Raw genomic sequence first — 23347 nt, 5'->3', positions numbered from 1 at the left:
GTCCCTTTCCTCCTCAGGGCTGGCCCTGATGATGCACAGGTAGGTGCTTTAAGATTGGCTTATCTCTCTCCTTCTACCTGTTCTCACCTTTCTTCTAATTGGCTTATTTGATTAATTAGCCCAATATATGTTAAAAAGTCTCCTTTTTGTCTGCGGGCTTTGTTACCTGTTGTCCAACATTTACCAAACATTAGTGTTCTTAAGTATTAGCTAGGGTATTCATTCAGGATTAAATGCCCCTCCCAGCTCTGCTGACTCAGGTCACTCAGAGTGTGTGCTTTTCACAAACTGGTGGCCTGGGAATGATTTCTAACCATTCTGTTCCTTCTGCTATTGTAAAAAAACAAAAACAAAAGAAACTAATTTGTGTTTTTTTTTTTTTTTCTCTGCTTGAGTTGGGAGAATACCAGCCTAGTACAACAGTTATCTATGTAGTTATAAATAAGTAAGTGCATACAGTTGGTCATCTCTGGGCTCTGCATCTGCAGATTTAGTTACAACCACAGGTCTAAAAATGTTTGAAAAAATAAAAAACAACACAACAATAAAAATCATACCAATAAAAACAATGTGGTATAACAACTATTTACAGTTACAATGTCCTAGATAGTATAAGTAATCTAGAGATGATTTAAAGTATATGGGAAGATGTGCATAGGTTATAGGCACATTTTATATCCATTTTATATCAGGGACTTGAGCATCCCTGGATTTTGGCACCTGAGGGGGTCTTGGAGCCGATGCCCTGGGGATGCCAAGGAACAACTGTAAATAAATAAATAAGTAAAGGTACAAAGGCTTTCCATTTCCCAGATCCCGTGAACAAGCCAACAAAGGGCTGTGATCATAATTAAATAACTTACTTGCATGTACATGTGCTACAGACAGAGTATTCAGACCTTTTCTCCTACCCAGGTCCATGCGGGGTTCATCCAGATGTATTAGTTCATGTAGTTATTTGTTTCAAGATTCTGTGTTTATTAAATATTTATTGAACCTACTTTATGCCAGGAAGCATCTTAGGCATTAGAGAAACAAAGATGAATCATCTCCTCTACCTGATAAAGACATTGTGGTCCAGCGCAAGGGTCAATAAGCTAGGGCCCCAGAGGTGCCTCCTGTTTCTGTAAATACACTTTTATTGTATTTACACACAGCCACACCCACTCATTCACACATCTTCTGTGTCTGTTTTTGAGCTAAAACTGCAGAGATGAGTAGTTGGGACATAGACCACAAAAGGAAATGTCTGCTCCCTGGCCCCATAACAAAAAGTTTGCTGATCCCAGCCTCATGGGTTAGGCAGGGGCATGGGCAATTAAATTCTCCAAGGGAAGCCTGAGTAAAGGGTCTTGAAAACACCAAAAGTAAGGATTATGATGGTACATGGATCTGAAGGGGCTGCACTGCGAGGGTGCTCCTCCAGCTGGGCCTGAGAGATGCATGAGAAATCTGGCAGGGAAGAGAGAGAGTCACATGGGCAAAGTCAGCGATTCTGATGAGGCTGAGAGTGCTTGGCTGTGGCACGTGTTGGTGACAGAGAGGGGGAAGTAGTTGTAGGTGAAGCCCTGAGCATTAGGTAGGGTCAGATTATGAAGAAGCTTAGACTTGGTCCTCTAGACCAGCGACTCCAACTGGGGCAGTCTTAGGATCACCTGACAGGCCTTTCAAGAGTGCAGATGTTCAGGCCTGTCCTCAAGTCCTCTGATTTCCACTTTCTGGAAGTAACGCCAGAATCTTGTTTGTTTGTTGCCCAGGCTGGAGTGCAATGGCGCCATCTCCACTCACTGCAACCTTTGCCTTTGCCTCCTGGGTTCCTGCAATTCTCCTGCCTCAGCATCCTGAGTAGCTGGGATTACGAGCCACCATGTCTGGCTAATTTTTTGTCTTTTTAGTGGAGACAGGGTTTCACTATGTTGGCCAGGCTGGTCTTGAACTGCTGACCTCAGGTGATCCACCCATCTCGGCCTCCCAAAGTGCTGGGATCACAGGTGTGCGCCACTGCGCCCGGACAGAATTTTTGATTTAATCAAGCTCCCATGGCTCTGCTGGCTTGGTAAATTTGAGGATCTCTGCTAAAGGCATTGAGGAGCCCAGGAGATAGAATTCTATGTTTACGTGTTCACGTAGTCATATTTGCATTAGAAAGATACATCTGCCATATTGTGTGCAGGATGTGCTAGCACTTGGAGTATTTGGAGAGTGGCATCGCAGTTGGGGGTTGTGGATCAGGTGAGAGTAGAGGGTGCTTAAACTTAGGCAGTATTGGTGGAAATGGAGATGAGAAGCCATATTTGAGACATGTTTCAGTGCTGGGTTTGACTGCAATTGATGGCCCACAGAATGGGGTGGCTAGAGGCAAGGATCAAACCATCAAGTGAGTATTGGGAGTGTGACTGGGATTGAGCATATGGGAGAGTGAGCTGTAATTCTTAGATTATTAGAAGATACATGAGAAAAAATATCTCAGAGTTTTATGAATACTGAAGATAACCTAGAAAATTAATTGTATGTTGATAATTTAAAGCAAGAATAGTCCTAGGAAATCAATTACAAATTAAAGGAACCAAGGAGACAGTTACTAGGCATCATTTTTTTATTCAAGTGAAAGATTATCTCTGTTAACTGAAAAATGGAAAGAAACAAATCAGATACTCAGTAGACCCACAAAGGCAAAAGTTGCAAGTTAAATTTAGAGCGATAAATCATCTGTTATCCTTACAGCACTTAGAGATTTGCAACTAAGAATTAAAGCATAATGACATTTAAACAATTAGTGTAATTATTAATAATATGGATTAGTAACTTTACCCTAAATCTATTTGTGGGAAAATATTTTTCTGATTTGATATCCCTGGGATGTGCTGGCAGCATTCTTATAGTGACTGCGTGCCATTAAAACGCATCTTCGTTATTTCATTACACTTGCTAAATCATAAGAGGCTATCCATCTATTTTTGTACCTTTTAATCTTGGTATTTAAACATATAAGAATGCTATTAAAATGGTTTGATTTCGGTTTTAATGTGTTCTTTGAAATTTATTTCTAATAACCAAGACTTTTAAGAAGCTCAAAATGCTCCTTTTGGGATAGGAAATGAAGGAAGTTAATACGATTCTGGGAGAATGGATACTGGGCACATATAACAGCATAACAGCAACAAAAGTTAAATTATAATTATTTTTAAGTTTTCATAGCTCAAAAACACATATTTGCTATTTTTGAGGAGGATAGAAAAAATTTTGATTGAGGAGATAGGAGATAGCTAATCACATTACTGTACTATAAAATTGTTACCGTATTTTAAAATATTTTGAAAAAATTAACAAAAGAATTAAAAACTGTGATTTAAATGTCATCTATTTAAATATAATGTTATACTGTTTGGAATGGTTTGTAATTTTGAAATTTAATTAGCCTCTGAGAGACCCATTAAAAATTCCATGAAGGAGACATTTTTTAGGATGGTTATGACCACAAAATAAAAAGACTCCTAGAATTTGCTTACGGCCGACCAGCATAATGAAAAGTCTTAGAAATCACAGTTATACAAAGGTTGGTGAATTATATGAATTGGTTACATGATTAAATTAAATCCTTATATTCTTTAAATATTATCCTTATATTCTTTATTGATTTGATCACGATATAAACATTTACATTTAGATAATTAAACTAATTTTACAACAACATTTTGTGTTTTAAAGGATATACTTACTATTTTTCCATCGATTGATTGATTGACTGATTGAGACAGAGACTTGCTCTGTGGCCCAGGCTGGAGTACAGTGACAGGATCTCTGCTCAGTGCAACCTCTGCCTTTTGCATTCCAGGATTCTTGTGCCCCAGCCTCTAGAGTAGCTGGGATTACAGTTCCACACCACCACGCCCTGGCCAACATGGCAAAAACCCACCCCTACTAAATCTACAAAGTAGGGGTAGGTTTTTGCCATGTTGGCCAGGCTGGTCTTGAATTCCCAATCTCAGGTGATCTGCCCTCCTCAGCCTCCCTCATTCCTGTAATCTCAGCACTTTGGGAGGCCGAGGCAGGCAGATCACCTGAGGTCAGTAGTTTGAGACCAGCCTGGGCAACACAGCGAAACCCCATCTCTACTAAAAATGCAAAAAATTAACCAGGCAAGATGGCATGTGCCTGTAATCCCAGCTACTCCGGAGGCTGAGGCACAAGAATCGCTGAATGCAGGAGACAGAAGTTGCAGTGAGCCGAGATTCCCCCATTGCACTCCAGCCTGGGCGGCAGAGCAAGACTCCATCTCAAACGTATTTTGTAATCTTCAAAATTCTGTCAGTGCAATTGACAATGTGGGTATCATGTCATTATTTCAAGCTCTGTGCTTGAAATAAATAGGATGTCATTATTTCAAGCTCTGTTGCGTCAGTTAGATGTTGACAGCAGTGAGGATGGGAGGAAACTTGCAGTGAAGAAAGGATTGTGGGCAGGAAGCTGGGGCTGGCAGGAGAGACTGGGTTTTCAGATGTCAGCTCTCCGACTTCCCCAGCTGTCTCATGGGCAGTGTATGTTTTGTCTTCAGATTGTTTTATGACAGCTTTGATCTAAACTTTGATTAAACAACAACAAACATTTCTATCAACATTGTTAAAATGTCTTTATACATTTACTGAACTTCTGCCTTCATTTGCTGTTTTACAAAATACAAATCTACCTTCCTTAATTCTTTTTTTCTCAGTTATAAGCAAGCCTTAACTCACATGTTCAATAGAAACTTGCAACTTTTCTTAGATTTTATAGTCATATTCATCAGAGACCAAATGAGTTATTCTAAGAGAATGTCATTTTAAAACACCTGTGTCTTTCATAATTTATGGAGGTCAAAGTTAAGTTTTATAGTGTCTCTAGATGAAACGAGTCATTTAGTTAATATGCTCATGATGGCTCAACCTTTTCTTTAATGCCGGCTGCATTTTATTACTTTACATGAAGATACAAATGAACTTCGTCTATTAAGATCCCCACTTCTCCCTCAGAGGATATATTGTTGTGTTTAGTGATTTGCTTCTAATAGGCCACTGGGGGAAGTGATGGGACCCAGGAATGAGTTATTCAATCTTAGAATCAGTAAGAAGGAGACTTCGGAGAAGATGTAGAAACCCCACTCAGGTGTCTAGTGAGGAAACGATGAATGGGCTGCAATATTGTGATTCTGCATCTGCCAAATGTAACAGCTTCATGATTTGAATTATTCAGTCCATTGGATCTATGTACTCCTCATATATTATTGCTCCTAAAAGAAATCTGGTTTATTGCATGTGAATGTGCAATGTCAAATTTTATTCCATGGCATTTGAAAAAAAGAAAAAAAAAAGTAGATCCACACCAAGGGAAGAAAAACTCATATTTTTATTTACTATAGCCATAAAACTGAACTGTTACACTTTGGCAAACTCTTGCTTTTCACTTTCGTAATGACAGGAGAAAAGCAGAAATACAGAATCGCTCCCCCAAGCTATACAACTAATACATTCTAAGAATCTAATCTCTTAGCCTCTAGCACTACTGCCATTTTCCCTGAAGAATGGCAATATTCCTTATTACTACCTGTTTACATCTAGGGGTGTTATGAAGATTAATGAGATCACTTAAATGCTTTGGGTTGCTCAAAGCATTGCCCTGTTAGGGAGACTGACCCTACGTACAACATTTGGTTAGCATTTCCAGTTGGCCAGGAGCCAGAAGCATTACTCCTTCGTGTTGGAAGGGCTGGTGGCCTTTCTCGTGAACCTCACATATATTGTTTTCCCTCCTCTGTGCTCACACAATTGCAAGATAAAGTGGTTGCCTCTACTGTAATACCCTGGAGGACAGCCACTTGCAGGGTTCCATAGATCTTACTTTAGTGTTTGAGTGGCCCAACATCAGGGAATATCAATTTCTTACTCCTTTAGAAGATTTTCTTTCTTTTTGTAACCTTTAACTTCATAGGTCATTGACCTAAACTGTGATGGATCAAGCTGTCTTGAGAGATTTCAGGTCCCTCATGTTGCCAACTGGTTTGGAATTTTTCCTACAGTAAAAATGTATTTGGAGTTGTATGTGGGGCCAAGTAGTTTGAGGAAAGGAGTTTAAGAATAGCAGAATCCACACTGTATTTTGTCAGATTCCTAGGTTCTTGGGATGTGGTTAGGGAATTCCACAGATGTTTTACTTATGGTTTGTCTTCTAAAGTATTGTTTAAAATAACTGAAAACTGTAATAAATAAGGTGAATACTAAACTGTTTATGTAGTGAGGCATTTGACTACTTGGGTTTTACACAGACCGTAGTTATTTATTAAACAAATATTGAGGCCTGATATGGTGGCTCATGCCTGTAATCCCAGCACGTTGAGAGACTGAGGCAGGAGGATCACTTGAGCTCAGGAGTTCAAGACCAGCCTGGCCAACATGTTGAAACCCCATCTCTATCAAAACTATAAAAATTAGCCAGGAATGCATGCACATGAATGTTCATTGCAGCACTGTTTACCATAGCAAAGACCTGGAACCAACCCAAATGCCCATCGATGATAGACTGGACACGGAAAATGTGCCACATATACACCATAGAATATTATGCAGCCACCAAAAATGATGAGTTCATGTCCTTTGTAAGGACATGGATGAACCTGGAAACCATCGTTTCTAGCAAACTGACACAAGAACAGAAAATCAAACACCGCATGCTCTCACTCATAGGTGGGTATTGAACAATGAGAACACATGGCCACAGGGAGGGGAGCATCACACACTAAGACACCTCCTGCTACTGAGCATGAAGTGGATGTGCTGGGGGCGCCCCACAACCCTGCTCCCCCGACATCCACCGTGGTTCACATCCGCAGCGGGACCTCCGTGCCTGACCATGTGGTCTGGTCCCTATTCAACACCCTCTTCGTGAACTCCTGCTGCCTGGACTTGATAGTGTTTGCCTACTCCGTGAAGTCCAGGGACAGGAAGATGGTTGGCGACCTGACTGGCACCCAGGCCTATGCCTCCACCGCCAAGTGCTTGAATGTCTGGGCTCTGATTGTGGGCATCATCATGACCATTCTGCTTATCATCATCCTAATACTGATTTTGCAAGACTATCAATAGATCAAGAGAAATCATCTGGACCATGGAACCTGCTCTGCCCGTGACCTGTCTTCCATGTATTCAACTTTGCATTCCTCGCCCTGCTCCGGAGCCAAGTCCTGTATCTGCCCTTTATCCTCACACACTTTTCTACAATGACATTCAGTAAAGTGCATGTGTTCCTGGTTTAAAAAAAGAAAGCAAAATTAAAAAAAAAAAACCTCAAAAAAAAATTAGCCAGGAGTGGTGGCACGTGCCTGAAATGCCAGCTACTAGGGAGACTGAGGGAGGAGAATTGCCTGAACCCAGGAGGCGGAGGTTGCAGTGATTTGAGATCACATCATTGCACTCCAGACAGGGCAAAGAAGCGAAAATTCATCTCAAAGAAACAAAACAAAAAAACCCCATAAATATTTAAAAGCACCTATGAACTCTGTGACTTAAAAATCAAACTAAAAGCAACAAAAGTTTAACCAATAAACTGTCATGAATATACACATTGTATAGATGTTGATGCTGTGTAAGATTATAAATAGTTCTGATAACTGGAGTTTTAAAATTTTTAAGAAAGCTTCATCAACTGATTTTATTAACAAATATATAGGTACTTGTTAAATGAATTACACTATTAAAGAAGTATTGTATCTATTTTGTATGTTGAGGTTTCATTTAAGATAATTTTGAAATAAGTTACTGAGTTTTGAAAAATAACACATGAAATATCCTTCTCAGGAAATTATTTAAATTTTCCATAATAAAAAGATTTTTTGTTAGATGGCGGTTTATTCATAGAACTTTGTTAGGCATTGTGTATATCTAAACATCATCACAGTCTTTTGGGAATTTTTATTATTTAAATATATTGGCATAATTGTATCATTTCTTTCTTTTCCTAAGTTAAGAAATAGGGCTATTCTTAGAATCAGATACAGGCAGTAAGTTATTCAGGCAAAATAAAAAGGGAGAAAAGAGGTGCCATTTGAACAGCCAGACCCCTCAGCTCAGACTCTTCTCCTCATGGGGAGAAGCCATGAGGAGCCATGATCACAGCCAGATCACAGTCCCAGAGATGAAAATTGATGGCGTAGATCAAAAGTTTGCTATTAGCAGAACTAAGACTTGAATCTTCTTAAAATGATTTTGAAATGTTCCTGTCAATGACCAATGAAGATATGAAACACTTGCAGCATAAGAACTGTTACTGCCTATGTTTCTGTGTGTGTGCATGTTTAGTGCAGGTGAAACCAGGAAGGGGACATTGAATGACTAACTGGTGAGGCCATGAGACACAATGGGACACAAGGGACACCAGGACCAGGGGTCTTGTTTCCAGTCCCAGGATTTTCTCTGAAGCCTTACAATCTTGGACAAATCACCCAGTACTTTTTAATTTATACAAGTTTCCTCATCTATAAATTTAGGGCGGTTAAAATAATCACCTATAAAATAATTATCTGTAAAATTGAGAGTGGGTTAAAATAATCAATTGTTATCTTGGAACTCTGAAAATAATACAAAAAGAAAAGTTTAAATCCTCTGGTGCTTTCCTTCCTGGGGTTGTGGTTATGGTGGTGGTGGTGGTGATGATATTTCATTGTAACTGTGGTATTTTTCCTAGTAAATGTGCCCCTCTTTCCTCTCTGCCCCTTTCTTTCACCTACTGAACACCTCTGCCATACTGATTTGATATTACTGATGAGATAATTGGAAGGACACTATAGTGCTCAGGTATTTGGAAGGAGAAGAGGTATAGATGGTTGAAATCCACTAGCAATGTTCCTGGAGAGGAGGGGTACCTTTACAACCTGTTGGAACTTGAGAAGCAGGAAAGTAATGATCAGAAGAGTCATGTTTGCTTAGGGAGATGTGGACTGAGAATGTGGCATATTTGTTATTATAAGCCAATATCCCCTCCTATTGAAAAACACCTGAAAGCTGGAACCAGGTGTTTCGGATAATGATCTCTGTGCCCCTTCCAGTCTCCTCCGCAAGTAGAGAGAGGTCTTTAGCTGACCTGCACAGAGCTCTACAGAGCACTGCAGACTCTGCTATCATCTTTTCTCAAAGAGCCTGAGGGCACTTCCAGCTCTTCCTTTGTGTATGAGAGGTTCTTTTCAAGAAAGTTCCTGGAGACACATACCATAGTGTGAACATACATGTGCACATGTATGTGTGTGAGTATGCAAGAGAGACAGAGAGAATGAACCATGGGATGTCACCAAAGCGCCTAGGTAATTCATTTGCTATATGAATGAGTTTCTTTTATTGGAAATATTTACTGAAGAAGTCTTTCTTAAAATTGCCAGTGGGTTGAATAGGACAACTGGATTCCAGAACCAGTGACAAAATAAACATAAAAGTTGGCACTATTAATTGATGCTTACAATGGGTCAGACTTCATTCTTAATGTTTTTCTTAGATTTAAACCTCACAACAACCCTAGAGGATAGGTTTGATTATTAGCACCATTTTACAGATGAAAAGACTAAGGCATAGAGAAATTTTGCTTACTTCCTGAGATTGCATAGAGGCAGAACTCTAGCTTTTGCATGGATATTCTTAACCACCAGGCAATACTACCACCCATACCAGAGGGGCAGCCTCCTGAAACCAGAAAGTCCATGGGAAAATATGTGAGAGTGGGGAGCTGAGCTGCTCATAGAGGCGATGGGTGTACAGAGGCCAGTAATTTCCCTGTTGCCACTGTGTCCTACTCTGTTCTCACACTAATATAAAGAAATACCTGAAACTGGGTAATTTAGAAAGAAAATAAGTTTAATTGATTCACAGTTCTACATGGCGGGGGAGGCCTCAGGAAACTAGTAATCATGGTAGAAGGTGAAGGGGAAGCATGCTTGGGCCTTCTCACATGGTGCCGGGAGAGAAAAATGCAAGCAGGGAAATGCTGATGGTTATAAAACCATCACACCTCATGAAACTCACTCACTATCATGAGAACAACATGAAGCAACCTGCTCCCATGATCCACTCACCTCCTACCAGGCCCCTCCCTGGACACATGGGAGTCATGGGGATTAAAATTTAAGATGAGATTTAGGTGGGGACACAGCCAAACTGTATCACACTGGTAAGTCCCTCTTCTGAAAGACGTGTGTGTGTGTGTGTGTGTGTGTTTGTAGATTTCTCACTTCCCATAGAGGAGGTGTGCTCGTTTCTGTGTCACATTGGGTGACAGCTTGGCAAATGCTGAAATGCCAGTCAGCCTCCAGTGGCACCTTTGGGCTGCTTCAACATACTCTTCCATATATGCACCAAGTTCACTTTTGTTTCTCTGAAAATGACTTTCTGTTGTTGGGACAGGATCTCTCTCTCTTGCCCAGGAAGGAGTTCGGTGGCAGGATCATGGCTCACTGGAGCCTTGACCTCCCAGGCTCAATTGATCCTTCCACTTCAGCCTTCTGAGTAGCTGGGACTACAAGCAGGCATGACTCCAGTTGGCTAATCTTTGTATTTTTTCTTTTTTTGTAGAGATGGGGTCTCCCTCTGTTGCCTAGGCCTGTGTAGAACTCCTGGGCTCAAGTGATTAGCCAACCTTAGCCTCCACAGTGCTGGGATTACAGGCCAGTGTGCCTGGCCTGCAGCTGACATTTCTGTTGGATACCTAGACTTCTCATGGCACCGACTGAATCAAAAGATTTTCTGTAATTTTCCCTCCCCTCAAAGGTATCCTTAACCTGATTCTGAAAAAAAAAAGACTGTAGCATTTTAATAAAGAACAGGGGAGCTTTTCCTGAAATGGCTTTGTGATGGAGGTGGCATGTGCCAATCAGTGCTCCGGGGAGCTTCTCTCAGGGTATATCAGAAAGGAGACTAGAAAGGTGGAAGGAATGGAGTGAAGAGACAGTTGCTGTGGTTTGTGGGAGGCAGTTTTCACTCAGTTGAGAGATGCGGTACCTCCATGTTAGTGGTCATATTGTGTGAAACCTGAATGCCCAGGAGGCAATGCCTGGATTCGTGAGACTACCTGAAGGTGAGACTAGTCCCCACTTCATCCTGCAGCTGTGGGTGTACATGAGCTCCTGGATGTCAGCTTCCTTGGAGGCTTTGTCCTCCCTAACTCTGTCCATAACCATATGGATGTTTCTTGGTCATCTCAACGTTATGCCCTTGGGTTGCTTTGGCTGTCACTTGGCACTGCTACTGGGACATGTGTCCAGCCCCTCCACGATAGTAAACATAATCATTTATATCTTACTGGTGTCGTAAAATTTCTCTTTGTGCCATAGAAATGACCTTGGACGAGTTCATTAAAATAATACCCTTGGCTTCTTGGAGATTTTGCCTCATGCTCATTTGCATCTTAGAGTTTGCTTTCCATTATATGCCAACATCTACTTGCCATTATTATGTGCACTTAGACTGGCTTTCTCCTCCCTTCCTCTTTGGGGTGCTGCTGGTACACACTCCCAGCCCCCATCTTCCCATTTACATGATGCCAGGGTTTCAGTTAGAGGTTGAAGCAAAGCATACTGAGGGAGGTTATGAGTTGTTTTTGAAACTTACAACACTAGATTCCAAAGCCTGGTGTAACTAATATGTATCTTTTTTCCCTGTGCTCTACTGATCTCCATTGTATATTTCACTGTTATTCCCCTTCATTGTTGAAATTGATAGTTTTCTTTTCTTTGATTTCCTGTTTTACACTTGGGGAGTGAAACTGACTCTTTGAAGCCCTTGATGTCATCAGTTTCCTTTGGGCAAACTGCCATATTCATATTCCTTTTTCTTTTTTTTTTTTAAACCAACTCACATACACTGCAAATTTTATTATTTATTTATTTATTTTTGAGACAGGGTCTCACCCTGTCACCCTAGCTGGAGTGCAGTGGTGCAATCACAGCTTACTGCAACTTCCACCTCCTAGGATCAAGGAATCCTCCTGCCTCAGCCTCCTGAATAGCTGGGACTGTAGGCATATGCCACTATGCCTGGATAAATTTTGCATTTGTTGCACTCAGGTTTTGCCATGGTTCCCAGGAGCCTGGGAACCTCCGCCTCCCAGGATCAAATCATCCTCCTGCCTCAGCCTCCCAAAGTGCTGGGATTACACATGTGAGCCACCATGCCCGGCCCAAGTTCATATTTCTAAACTTTTATTACATGCTGAATCTATCCGACAGGGTAGAGTACTGTGAACCTTAGACCATTGTTTGAATTCAAACTCTTAATTTAGGTGATGATGAAAAACAAAGACCTATGAGGAATAGTTAGTTTTACATCATCTTGCTTAAGTGAAACTCAGTTTCAGACTGGAATGCCCATGTCTTTTTATTTATTCCATATAGAGCAAGCGAGCAACTTAATGCCTTACACTTACCATAGTCATGTACACATGCACCCCACTTATTTGTTAGCTTTCTCACCAATCTCACAGGTGTATTTGTTGACATCTTGAATGCCTCTTTGTACTCTAAGTTCCAAGGAAAGCTGTGCTAAACATATCCTTAGAAGGAAGATGCTTTGGAAGCCAAAATCATTATTTTATTTTCTTTGTTCTTGAAATTTTTATAAACTCTAACTTTTTGGAATCTATTGAAAATAAAACTGCTCTCTTTTTGTATTTTGTAGAAACTACCTCTTCAGGTTACAGCTTGAGGATCTGTCCCTTATCCAGGTAGGTGCCATTTATTTTTCTCAAGCTTTCATTTTCCATCCCAATTAACTCACTGTTTGAGGGGATGAAGAAAGATGCATGTAAAGGTGTTAATCCAGGCTGAGCAGGGGCTCATTTCCTCAGCCGGTCAGGCCGCAGGACTAAGGCTGCCCTACTTGTTAAGAGTCATCACCTCCCTTAATTCCCAATTAGCCTCCTCCTCCTGAAAGGTGGCCCTCTTTGTTCCATGGATGTGATCTTGATTTATTCTTCCTTAGATGAGAGACCATTCAAGGAACATTACCTCAAAGCCTGGGCACATTCCTTTTCCCACAGTTACAGCAATCTTCAGTTATTCAGTTTGATGCATTCAGGCATTATATTATTGTAAAACAGCTTTGTTTTCTCTTTATAATTATTTTAACATAAATATGACTACATGGGTTAAAAGCTACCTATAGCAAGGAATAAAAGGTAATAGATCAAAATGTAATTTACCTACTTGTATTGTTGCAGTTTGGACAATGGGCCTGAGATCTTGTGCTTGAATGAAATATTTATTTTAGTAGCAGATCTGTGCCACAAAAGCCCAGTCTTCCCTCTAGACTTTGAAAAGGGTCTCCTAGAAAATGAGAGATTTAAGACACAAACACTTTCTTCACCAAGATTCTGAAACTCTCTATGGACTATGCCAGAATCTTGGTCCTGTGTAGAATTTGGAAAAAGTTCATCAACCAATTTTAGTCTCACTCTCTTGTACTAGAGCTCTAAGAGGTGACTGGGGAGGATTTTATGTTATTTTATTCTCTCTTTAATGCTGCTACTTGCAAACATTCGGGGAACTTCAGAGCTAGGTTTTAATATTAGATCTATCTTTTATTCAGCAGGGTCTTAATATCAGCCAATTTCACAGTCAAAGTTAATACTGATAAAAAGCAAAGGCTTGGAAGACACATTGACGTGACTTGTGATCTAGTTTCATGACTTCTAGTAATTATTGGTTCCTCATCTGTGAAATGGCCACAAGTCGCTACCAGTTCCATATTAGCATGGTGAAAAATAAGTAAGACATTCAAGAGATAAAACATAGCAATTTATGAGAAATTTTTAAATATTTTTTATTTTTAAAAGTGATAATAAATAATAAATCTCCATTGTAATAGTTTTATCACAATTGACAATAATGTCTTTCCACTGCAATTTAGTATATAACTGGAGTCTTTAATTGAGCTAATTGAGTGGTAAAATTATGAATTTATTTTTAAGGAATCAGAATGATCAGCAATTTGAAGACATTATCTTTAGTGAAATAAGCCAGGCACAGAAAGACAAATACTGCAAGATCTCACATAGATGTGACATCCACAGAAGACAAACTCTTAGGAGCAGAGAGTGTACTCGGGGTTTCCAGGGGCCCAGAAGGTCAGGGAAGGTCTTAGGGAGATGTTGGTCTAAGGACAAATAGTTCCAGTTAGAGAAAGGAATAAGTTAAAGAGATCCATTGTATGACACGGTGACTATAGCTAATAACAATGTACTATATGCTTGAAAATTACTGAGAGAGTACATTTCAAATCTGCTCACTCCCCAAATAAATAAATAAATAAATAAATATATAAGTAAAGTATGCGAGATACCTGCATCTTAATTAGCTTGATTTAGCCATTCCACAATGTATGCATATGTCAAAGTCATGTTATACACCATCAATATATAAAATTCTTGCCAATTAAAAAAAGAATGATCAATAATTTAATGAAAATGCCATATTAAATATTATTTTAGATAGTCTTTTATAAAAAGTATATCTTCTGGTAGATAGAAACTACATGTTATACTCATTTTGTTTCTCATGGCATATATACTCTCTGGCATATCACGTGTTAAAAAATGAGCTGTGTAGATCTGTGTGTGCACAAACACATATTGACATATACACATTCGTTTCCAAGTTTGCTAGCTCTGTCAGCTGAGAGGGTTTAGAAATGCTGTCTCGGTAGCAATGACACACTTGACACACATTACTCTGTTTCTAAACTTAGTTCTCCATGAAAACAAATGAAGGAGTTTTTGAGAAGAGACTTAATCAAGAGTTGGGCAGGGAAAACGCAGATAAGACTGGAAGAGCTTGTTGTTTCACAAATTAAGGAAAATATTAAAAGAATGATGAGGGTGTGTCACAAGAAACTAGGAGCTAGCTTGAAGTGGACGCACTGAAGAAATCTGGGACAATTTGATGGTTAAAATAGATAATACTGGTAGCTAATTATAAGACATTGAATAACATAAGAATCCATGAGTAGATACCAACATGAAATATAAATGAATGGATAAATATGGCAGAAGGGACTGCTATTTCTTTTTGTAAAATGCCAACTAATAAGTATTGCAAGAATAATTTAGTTAGAAGATTTGGCAACCATTATACTAAAAATTGATTTAGGCAAAAGTGATCAATGGATGCTAAAATTTATGGGTCGGAGTTTGATAACAACCAGGATATTTATTAACATACAGTCTTAAAAGAGATAAAACATGGAAATTTATCAATAATTTGTTATTGTTTTTGATGTGTAAGTGCTAATAATAAATAATAAATCTCCATTGTAATAGTTTTATCACAATTGACAATAAATTATCTTTCCACTGCAATTTAGTATATAACTGGAGTCTTTCTTCGAGCTGATTCAGTGGTAAAATTATGAATTTACTGTGACTCAAAATTACCTATTGACATATAACTTACCTATATGATACGTATTCATTACAACAGGAAAACTTACAACTTGTTAGTAAAGAAACCTAGCAAATAGCCCATAATCAAATAGTCAAAGGTCAAGGGTAACTTCAGCAGCAATGGGACAGAGTCCAGTGATTTGATGCACGGAGAGTACAGCAAAATGTCCTTGATATTTCAGCCAAAAAACATAACAAAAATTATAACTAACAACCTTCTTATGAGGAACCATCAGAGCCACTGGGGGACATCCTACAAAAAAGTGGCCTCTACCCTTCAGATATCACAGAGTCATGAAAGGTATGCAAAGAATAAATAATAAAAAGCCATTCTATAATAAATTTGAACAAATAGACATGGGGATCAAATGCAATACTTGACCCAAATTGAATCTTGGAACAGATATATTTTTCCTTACTCTAAAGGACATTACTTGAACAACTGGAAAACTTCAAACGTGTGGATAAGATGGCATAAATGTATTAATATTTGTCGATTTTGATAACTGTGATGTAGAAGAATGTCATTGTTTTTAGAAAAACATGCTAAAATATCTAGGGGTAATGGATATCATTTCTGCAACATATCAAAATGCTTTTAAAGTTGTTATACACATACATACACAGAAGCTATACATGTGTGCAGAGGGAAAACAATAAAGCAAATGGGATACAGTGTTAACAGGGGAATCTAGGTAAAGGGCTTATGAGAGTCCGTTGTGATACTTTTGCAAATTTTACTGACATTATGTCCAAATAAATAGATGCAAAAAATGGGGAGATGTATTTCCATTAACTCGTGTATATATTTTTATGAGGTCAAGGAAACTTACCATACTTTTCTCATCATTGCTTCCCTTTGTCATGGCTGCCTTCACTGGAAATCAGGTTGAGGTTATTGATGGGATCGATGAGCTATTATTGAAGTGTAGAAGCCCATCAGTGTCACTGCTTGGTGACAGCTTAGTCTACTGACATGGCACCACACAAGATGACAGCAACTTTCTGAACTGTGGTTTTGAAAATGCAGCTGTAATAACAGAGGTCAGACTGCTGTACCATTAGTGGAAAGCAGGACAGTTCGGCTTTTTCATATTCTATGACTGTATATGCAGTTCTGTAGCCTCCTGTTTACTTAGCCTGGAGAGAGGAAGCCGGCAATTCTTCATGACACACATTTTTTTTTAAAAAAATATAGCATGTCTTCAGCAAAGAGGTCTTGTTGGTTTCTATGAATATTTTATTTTAATTTACATGACAAAGTTCTGAAGGGTAACAAAAAGGAATAAGCACACTGGTAGACAAAGGGTGTTATAACACTGCCATCTGATAGAAGCACCATGTCAGCCAATGGGTAATTTAATATGATCTGCTAGGCACACTGACAAAAGTACAAAGAAGCTAGGGAAATTACTACTAATAGTGTATTTTACTACCTCTTTATATCCAAAATATTTCAACTTCAGCATACAATCATTATAAGAAATTAATGATCTGTTGCACTTTATTTTTTTGGAACTCAGTGTTCAAACTCCAGTGTGTGTTTTATACTTCCAGCACATTTGGATATGGACTAGCCAGAGTTGAAGTGTTCCGGGTGGCTGGTGCACTCCATTGGAAAGCAAAGTTTTAGATAATAAATGACAACGTTTGACTTGTACGCCTTCAATTATTGCACAGAAAGATTGTTTTCTATTGCAAATCACAAGGGTTGATTTGTATCTCTCAGGTTAATATTTTTCTCCTTTTCTGTCTCCAAAGTTAAAAATTATTGTTTAAATGTGGCAAAATGATAAAACTGAGATCAGGGAGGACAACCAATTTCAAGAACACTGGAGACAATGAGAACTGAACGTGGTTCACCAGTAGCCTTTATTTATTTATTTATTAAATATTTTATTACATTTTAGGTTTTGGGGTACATGTGAAGAACATGCAGGATTGTTGCATAGGTACATACATGGCAATGTGGTTTGCTGCCTTCCTCCCCACACCTATAGCTGACATTTCTCCCCATGTTATCCCTCCCCAACTCCCCACCCCCTGCTGTCCCTCCCCTAGTTCCCCTCATCACCTCAGTGTGTGATGCTCCCCTCCCTGTGTCCATGTGTTCCTATTGTTCAACACCCACCTATGAGTGAGAATATGCGGTGTTTGATTTTCTGTTCTTGTGTCAGTTTGCTGAGAATAATGGTTTCCAGGTTCATCCCTGTTTAACACTAGACCAGGCTTCCTTGAGTCCTGCCCATCTGCGGGACAGAGATCGACCTCCAGATGGCGGTTTCCATTTCCTGTGTTTCTCCTCATCACCTGGAGGCAGTACCTGGTCTGGTCATGCCATGCAGCATATTGTTTTCCAAACTGTAGGCTGTTTTCCAACTTGGAGCATTTGCTGTTGCTGTCCTGTCTCAAACACGTTCACCCTATTCACCCTCTTCTTCATGGAGAAAAAGACTGCCTATCCTCAAGTTTTACTTGAGACATCACCTCTTTCTAACCCATCCTGTGCCTGTTTGGCTGGTGACCCTCGGAGGCATTTCAGCCCCATAGCCTTTATTTCTGACCAGTACTTACTGCCTCATGTTGAAATTCATTCTGCGTGCTGACAGAAGTGTTTCCTTTCTCTTTACATGTTCAGAATTAGATTAGATTATTAGATTCGGTTACCTGGAAGGCGGTAGAGTCAAAACAAACAAGTTTTAATCCCTTGGTATTTAATTTGCTCATTCTTTCCTAACCTTTTAAACTTGACAGTAACGGTGTGGGAGGTAAACATCATATTTTTGTGCCTAAATTCAAGAAAATGAAAGTAACGTTAACCCAGAAACTACAGCAATAAGAAATGCTTTTGGAAGAGACATGCTGAAACACACGTGTGCATACCGTCACCGCAGGGGACAATTCTTGGGTGAGACAGGCAATTCCTGACTGATACGTTCATTCCTTACCTACCAAACACTTGTCTTCTCAACACTGCTTTATAATTTTCCTATGTCCCAAATTTTTCTCCTACCTTGACATCGGTTTAGCAACAATGATGAAAAAGCAGATATTGAATAATGATTTTTTTTTCTACTTAGTGACATTCATAGAATTCTAGGGACACCACTACATCGTCCCTTGTCAACTGCCCTGAGATCCAGGGTGCTACTTTCCGTCCAGCAGCCGGCACACTTCCTGGCTGCAGCAGGAGCACGGGACAGCACCTAGTGCACCCTCTCCACTCCCCTCCCACCACTCCCGACCTCACGATAGCTATCGTGCACCACACACATGGCGGCTGCACTCTGTACAACCACGTGGAAATTCAATGATGAGAAAAATAGGCTTTTGTGGGGTGGCTTCCAAAGGAGAAAACTCACTTCCAAATCATGTTGCCTGATAAATCTGGTGCAAGGAATATTTTGGACACAGAGTCAACAGTGCTTCAAATCGAAAGTCTCTTTCCTTTTGCCAAAAAAGCCATGTCTTTTTGATAAACTCAACTCAACTCAACTCAACTCAACTCAACTCAACTCAACTCAACTCAACTCAACATCATTGGTGGTGTTGCTAAAGCCATGAATATTTGAGCAGGAACTGGGATACAATTACTCTGTTACCCTGAGTGAATGTTACCTGTTTGAGGTCAATCTCTTGGCATGGCCATATGAATATTCATGTATAAATATACCATGAAGTAAAATGGGTGTATTTGGAATATTTATTATGATTTTCAGACAGGTATGTATAAATATATTAAGAGAATATATCTCAGCACTTAAAGACCAAGATTGCTGTTAATTTAAACAAATAAAACTTGTTTATCATCAATGACTGGAGAATCAAATATTAATTCATTTTTATTTAAAAGGCACCTTTTTGCTCAGAGGCTGTGATTTTTTTTTTTTTTTTTTTGCAACTCACTGCGTGCTGAAGTTTAGCCATCTCATATTGAAAACCGGTCATTTTCAGGCATAGTGATGGTTGACCATAATTTGTTTCTTCTACCTCATGTCATAATAACAGGGTCTTCAGCATCAGTTTTCTTCTTGCTTTGATCATGGAGATTATTTTATAAGAACAAAGCTTTTTGAAAAATACAAAAACGCAGCTGGCCTCAAGACTAATTCACACCATTTGCCCATCTGGGATCCTACCACAGATGGTTGGACGTAGATGCTCATTGAACAGAGTTCTTAAAACACAAAGGGGCTGCAGCTCATTTAACCTCACTGTCTTCCTAAAATTCTTTTGGGTAATAGCTCCAAATCCATTTTTATTTTGTTTTGTTACTAAGGGAAAGAAATTCACTGCCTGTTTCTCACTCACAACTGCTGGGATAAGCAGAAAAATTGAAATCTGTGTTCCAATTTGCCACCTGCCTCTCTATGGTTTCTAAATTGAAAACTGTTAAATCTCTCTGACTACAGGATCAATATTGGTAGAGAATTCTCTCAAAAGTTAAAGTGGATGTTAACTTCTTTCTTGTATGTCTAGGGGGATTGAGTTTCAACGTGAGTCAAATTTGAGACTAGAACTTCTCAACTCCTGACAATTTTACCTTCTGGGAATATTTGAAAATATCTGGGAACATTATTAGTTGTCACAGCTGGTGGGGTAGCTTTGGCTGGCATCTAGTGGGTGGAGACCAGGGGTGGTACCAAACCCTCCACAATGCACAGCTCTCCATTGAGCAAAATTTACCTGGCTCTTAACACTGATGGTGCCAACGTTGAGAAACTCTGTGTGAGATGATTGGTGCTTCAGTTTCCACATGTTTTGAAGAAGCCATTTTTTAATCTGTGATGTTAAGATTACTTAATTGAACTTACAAGACATTCGATGTGCTTAGGGAATTTTTCTGTTTAAATATTTTCATATATATGTTGAATATGTATATATATGTCTTCATATATGTATGAAGAAATCTAAACACTAAAGATTCATAGTTTTCTCATGTATATGTACGTACACACACACACGCACACACACACACACACACACACGTGTGTAAATCTTTAGTGGCCAGTTCTAAAGAAGCTGCTGGGATTCTTGAGTTTAAATTACTTCCTATTATTAATATGAAATTAAATTTAAAAATAAATTGAGTCAATTTATAATACCCTCTCTAGTGGGTCATAATGCTATGATATAACTACCCTGTGTTGGAATTCTGTATAATTTAAAGCATGATATATTAATTAATAATTTAGAATAACTATTCCAATGAGATATTCACATTAATTTTTTAAATTATGTTTTACATTGTTGGGCAAGGAGAGACTTGTCCTCCCCACAGCTCTCAAAAATCATGATTATGAACTTCATTTCTTTTTGCCTTTCTTTATCATATGTTCTTAGTGTTGTACAAGTGTATTTTAAAGATTATTTTTATTAAAATCCTTATGAGTTAGCATTTGAAGAGTTAGCAACTAACTCTAGGAGTTAGCAACTAAGGTGTGTGGATCACAGTTAAAGTATTACTGAAACACAGCCATTCATTTACATATTGTTGCCCTATAATAATAGTTAATAAAGTTTTATTTGAAATCCAGACTTTTTTTTTTTAACATACCGTCTATGGCTGCTATTCAGCTGACCTGACTAGCAACAGAGACTGTCTGGTCTACCTAGCCTAAAATATAAACTATGTGGCTCTTCTTTTAAGAAAAAGTTTATCACCTATTATGGTACCTAGTATTTAGCAAGTTCTCCATATTTCCTGAATGGATGAATGAACACAGTATGACTCAGTCATTTTTTTAGTTTATCATTGTTTTATTGGCGTGTTTATTTGGACTCCCTGTGTAATAATTACATGGTCCCTTGTAATTATTACTTGATCCTGACCCAGAAGTTGATAACCTGAGACAGTGTAACCATTTCTCCTCAGATTCTAGGCTCTTCTATCTGTTCCCTTGGTGAAGGTTTTCTGTCAAATGTTGTTTTATATACCCACTTATTCAAACGTATTTACTTTTTAAATAACTTTCTGGAGGATTTATAGTTGATTATGTATATTTTATGTAGATGAGGACTAAGATTTTACTAGTTTCAGAGAATATGCGCTGAGTTAACTGCCATTGAAACAACTCCGCCCTCCCAGGAGCTGAACATTGACATGCAGAAGACTCATTCCTCCCTTGCAAGTCAGTCCAGTGCCTTCTGTGGGCTTCGCTCCATGCTGCCATTCAGGGTCACACAGTGTTCTGTACCTTATAGTGTCCCCATCGTCATCCCATGCCTCCAGGGGATGGGATGAAATAGGGGAGAAACACAAAGTTGAGTGGAGGATCATGCAAAGGATCATGCCATGCCAGGAAGTGCATCCCTTGGACCCAAATTCCATTGGTCATAACTCAGTCACATAGCTTCAAGAAACTGCAAGGCAGGCTGGGAAACGTGGTTTGTGTGCATTGAGACATTGACAGACATTAGCATTTTCTCCCTGTCAGTGCTTGGAAAAACAAGACTGGCCCCTGGGGATACACTTAACTATTCCACCCTCATCCTGCCCTGCCATACCAGTCTAATTTTTTGCTACATACAAACAGATTTCTTCATGCTTCTAACGTTTCTGTAAATAACAAGCAGTAATACTTTGAACAAGCTGCTTAACCTCTCTGACCTCAATTTTCTTTATTGTACCTTTTGGAGAGGACAACCAAGAAGAAGAGGATACCAATCTACCCTGAATTCTCTGTCAGGATGAAATTATAATATGCACCATCCTTCCACTTACTCTTTCTTCTGTCATTGCTTAAGTGATGCCTGGATTCCTGTTTGTTTAAGGAAAACATTCCCTACTAATTTGAAACTTGGCATTATGCTTATTTGATGTAATTCAATGACCTAATTTGTCATGAAATCATGATGACAGCAACAATAATAATAGCAGGCATCACTCACCATGCCCTTACTCTGTTCTTGGCTCTTTGCAAGCATCATCTCATCTAGTTCTCCAGCAGCTCTAAAGTGGAGGTATTATTTTCAACATTCAGTAGCAGAGGAGTTGGAGGTCTAGAAGTTTATGTGATTTAGCCAAGATCAGCCAGCTGATGGGTGGTAGAGCTAGGATTTGGACCTGCATGTGTAGGGCTCCAGAGGACAATCGCTGCTTTATTGTACTCATTTGTACTGGCCACCATCCCATCTATAGTTGACATCAGACTTACAGTGAATATAACTGAAATTTATATATGGGTTTTAGGTAAGGTACTCTGGAAACATAGTCTGAGACAGGGGTTCTCAAGCATGTGATTTACTTAAGGCATGCTCTCAAAAGATAGGAAGCCAGTGATATAGCAAAGAAAGGAAGTAGGCAAAGATTTGCTGTCAGCTGGAATATAGCCTTAGCCCGATCCCGGAGGCAGCTCTGGAGCATAAATAGAACCACCGTTGATCCCATTTGAGGCAAGGGCTGGGGCGATTTATAACCAACTCTCCCTTGTTCTTTGGCTGCCAAATTTGGAGTGTTTGGTGATATAACTTCCTGATGAGGTGGTTAAAGCCATTTGTCATTAACCAGGAGCAATTCTCCAGAGATGGGGGCAGCTACGAACCAGGACCAGCCAGCACTGACAGCAGCCAGGGATACAGTGTCCTGCTTCGTAAGAAGAGCTGGATGGGGTGCCAGTAGCACCCCTTATGATGGATAATACTCAATCCTTTTAGGTATCTTACTTAGAGTTTTCTTGATGTTCCTGACTCTAACTGTACAGACACTAGTCTCTGCCACTGAAACGAAGCATTTTTATGTCTTTGACAAAAAGTAATGCACTTTATTATTTAATGCCTCCTTTTGTGTTGTACATATCTTAATTTCTAATAATGCTGTTTATCCATTTCTGAATTGTGCTTTGCTTGTGGTCTCAAAAACTAAATTGAAGATGCATAAATATTTTTCTTAGTCATGTATATC

General features: G+C 39.2%; 2 protein-coding genes across 8 annotated transcripts in view; both read left to right on the top strand.

Annotated features, from left to right (window-relative positions):
- Positions 1 to 23347, top strand: part of SEMA5A (semaphorin 5A) — a 505017-nt gene that overhangs the window by 221838 nt on the left and 259832 nt on the right. For all 7 annotated transcript variants that reach the window (XM_017496928.2, XM_037727285.1, XM_017496926.2 and 4 more), the window contains one exon: positions 12684 to 12729. In XM_017496928.2, coding sequence (XP_017352417.1) covers positions 12684 to 12729 — 46 coding nt within the window. The remainder of the gene's footprint in view (positions 1 to 12683; positions 12730 to 23347) is intronic.
- Positions 5161 to 7115, top strand: LOC108281396 (interferon-induced transmembrane protein 3-like). Its single transcript, XM_037727289.1, has 2 exons — positions 5161 to 5200; positions 6751 to 7115. Exons 1-2 carry the CDS (start codon positions 5161 to 5163, stop codon positions 7113 to 7115), a joined length of 405 nt encoding a protein of 134 aa, XP_037583217.1.

The sequence above is a fragment of the Cebus imitator genome, unplaced genomic scaffold (genome assembly GCF_001604975.1).
Source record: "Cebus imitator isolate Cc_AM_T3 unplaced genomic scaffold, Cebus_imitator-1.0 Scaffold226, whole genome shotgun sequence".
Taxonomy (NCBI): domain Eukaryota; kingdom Metazoa; phylum Chordata; class Mammalia; order Primates; family Cebidae; genus Cebus; species Cebus imitator.
Note: the sequence above shows the minus strand (reverse complement) of the source record. Positions and strands in the feature narration are given on the sequence as shown.